This window comes from Meleagris gallopavo, chromosome 7 (genome assembly GCF_000146605.3).
Source record: "Meleagris gallopavo isolate NT-WF06-2002-E0010 breed Aviagen turkey brand Nicholas breeding stock chromosome 7, Turkey_5.1, whole genome shotgun sequence".
Taxonomy (NCBI): Eukaryota; Metazoa; Chordata; class Aves; order Galliformes; family Phasianidae; genus Meleagris; species Meleagris gallopavo.
In genome coordinates, this window is record NC_015017.2 from 6,785,216 (window position 1) to 6,787,831 (window position 2,616).

The 2,616-nt window shown below is 39.3% G+C and overlaps 1 protein-coding gene across 1 annotated transcript in view; it reads left to right on the plus strand.

Moving 5' to 3' along the window:
- The window catches only part of COL3A1 (collagen type III alpha 1 chain), a 67,261-nt gene extending 65,897 nt beyond the window's left edge, over positions 1-1,364 (plus strand). The window contains 1 exon segment of the mRNA XM_010713346.3: positions 206-1,364. Within this exon segment, the coding sequence (XP_010711648.1) occupies positions 206-352 (147 nt within the window). The 3' untranslated portion in view covers positions 353-1,364.
- Positions 1,365-2,616: the final 1,252 nt, after the last annotated feature.

A 2,616-nucleotide genomic window follows, 5' to 3' on the forward strand; every position in this document is an offset into this window, starting at 1 on the left:
CCCGCTTTCCCCGCCTTTCCCCGCTTTTCCCCCGCCTTTTCCCCCGCCTTTTCCCCCCGCCTTTTTCCCCCCGCCCTTTCCATTTCATTGGTGCTGTCATACGCTATTTTTCAAATGGAAGTATTATTTTCTTTTCCTTTTTTTGTGTACTTTTATCTAGCCTAACACTGATTTCTCTTACTTGTTCTTTGTTTTAATTTCACAGAAACACTCTGGTGAATGGGGTAAAACTGTGTTTGAATACAGAACACGCAAAACAATGAGGTTACCTGTGGTTGATATTGCGCCCATGGATATCGGTGGTCCTGATCAGGAATTCGGTGTCGACGTTGGCCCAGTCTGCTTCTTGTAAATCATGATCCTGCTCTTTTGAATCCCCAGCAAACAGATTCACACTCCAACTGTGCTCCTTTGTTTTAACCTTTCCAGCTAGTACGGACGACCGTCTGTAGCCCAGTTATTTATTAACCAAATTTCTGTGGGGAAATGAGTTTGATATCAAGGGTTAACTTTTGTTTGTTTGCTATTACACCAAGTGAAGTAAAAACGCTTTTTGCTTTTTTTCAAACCAAATTCCATCTTCAGAACACTTCTCCGTGGTGCTATAATTAAACTTCAACACTTAAAAAACAACACTGTGTTCTATTAGTTGAATGTTAGTCAATTTCCAAAGCACTGATCGCTCCCAGTAACCAAATACCCTTCCCTCTAAGATACAGTCCATAAAGCTAGAAAGGCTTCCCTGTTTCAACTACCTCAACATGGCCAGAAACAGGGCTAAGTCAAACTGAAAATCAATTAAATCAGTCAAACTACATTGAATCCATCTGTCAATTCAGCAGAATCATTTCATATAAAATTGTCCATTACTGTACTTATCAGCTGTGAATAAGTACAGTCTACTTCTGAAGTTTAATACCTTAGTGGCAGTAGTCACCACAGCTTTAATGTTGGATTGTATTCTGTTATCAAAGGTGCTTCTCTACTTTCCTGTCATTGCTGGTCAAGACCACTAAAATTAGGGAAGTATAAAAGACTAACATGATGGTGCTAATGTATTTTTCACTCCTAACTCTGCAAGTCGGGGTTATCGACTTGCTTGGAAAACCAAAATAAAGGATTAAAAGCAATTGTAAAATGTCTCCTGTCAAAGATTGTCATTGGCATGTCATAGCTGAGAACTTGCTCCCTTCACTCTGTACACATCAATAAAGATGCAAAATTGTGAACTTAATTTGTCAAATGAACGCATTTATAGTGTTGAAGGTTAACCATCTTTGTAAGCTTTTCAATGGTTGTTGGTCTATTCCTTACAGAGACACATATTGAAATACCTTAATAAATCTCCTTGTCATTTCATAACACTGACTGTTACATTTCACTGTTTCTGAGTATTTTACTATTTCCTCAACCATATTCATGAGGTGAGACACCGCTCCGGCACCACTTTAAGCAAAGCTGCGTAATCCGAAAGATGCAGCTTCCGGCATAATAACAATAGAAAGTTTACTTACTTTTTCCGTTCCTCTCCTTCAAGAAGCTCGTGTTACCGAGCACCGTGAGCTTCTTTGACCGTCAGCGTGGATTTGGCTCTGTCAGCAAGATCCAAAATGGCATCCATACGTTAAGACGCGTCAGCTCAGAGGAAAAAGAAGCACTCAATCCTTCTTCTCTCACCTGACATCAGTCTAAATAAATAGGCAGTTGTAGTCTTTCAGATGGCTTTGGTAATCTCCAGTACCACTGGGGCCGAGTGTGTGGCTAATAGCAGTTACTCATCATTAAACTGAGACTGGGGGGGAATCATTTTGTTTTTAAGTCATCGGGTCTTTGATTACTAGTTTGTACTAATGAAAGGTTTATGACAGCGGTGTTCGTAGAAAAGTAATGGCTGACATCACTGTAACACTCGTGATTCAACTACTTGCATTTTTTCCTCAAAGGTTCACTTAGTAGGCTGACCTGATCCTTTTCAGTTTTAATAGAAAGGCCTTTCAGTTCATAGCAGTACAAAATAGAGCTGGTTAATAATCAGGAATTAGCTTAGAAAGTCAGGTGGCCTTTAGCAGATTTAAGTTGTAGACTTGATTCTTTGTCAGTTATTTAAATCACCCTGAAAAACGTTCCAACTGTTCTGCTATTATAGTATTCCTCACATAAAAATTCATCTTACCTGACACTTCCCGAGTAGCAGCAGCAGCACTACACAGTGTTACAGTCAGCACATCAAGTTCACAGAGTACAGCAATTCTGGGAGTAACACCTTTTTGCACAGGCCACCAACATCTGCTTTCAAGCTCCAAGTTCATTTTATACATATTCGAGTGCATCGTCCTTTGGGGTGCAAATTTAACCTTATATGAGAGAACGGAGTCATAAAAAAAAAAAAAGTATTGCTTGTCAGGTAACTTAGCCATTCCAACCAAGACTGAAACCTTACTGGCTCTTTGTCCCACAGTTCCTTTAAGGTAAGGCATTTCTATTTAAGGTATCGGAAAGCTGATTTTATTTTATCTTTCGTCTTGCATTTTTTTCTCGCTGATAATACCATCATTTCTTTTATCAACTTTTTTTTTTTCCTCAATGGTATTTGCCTACCTGGCAGGAAATCCTGTT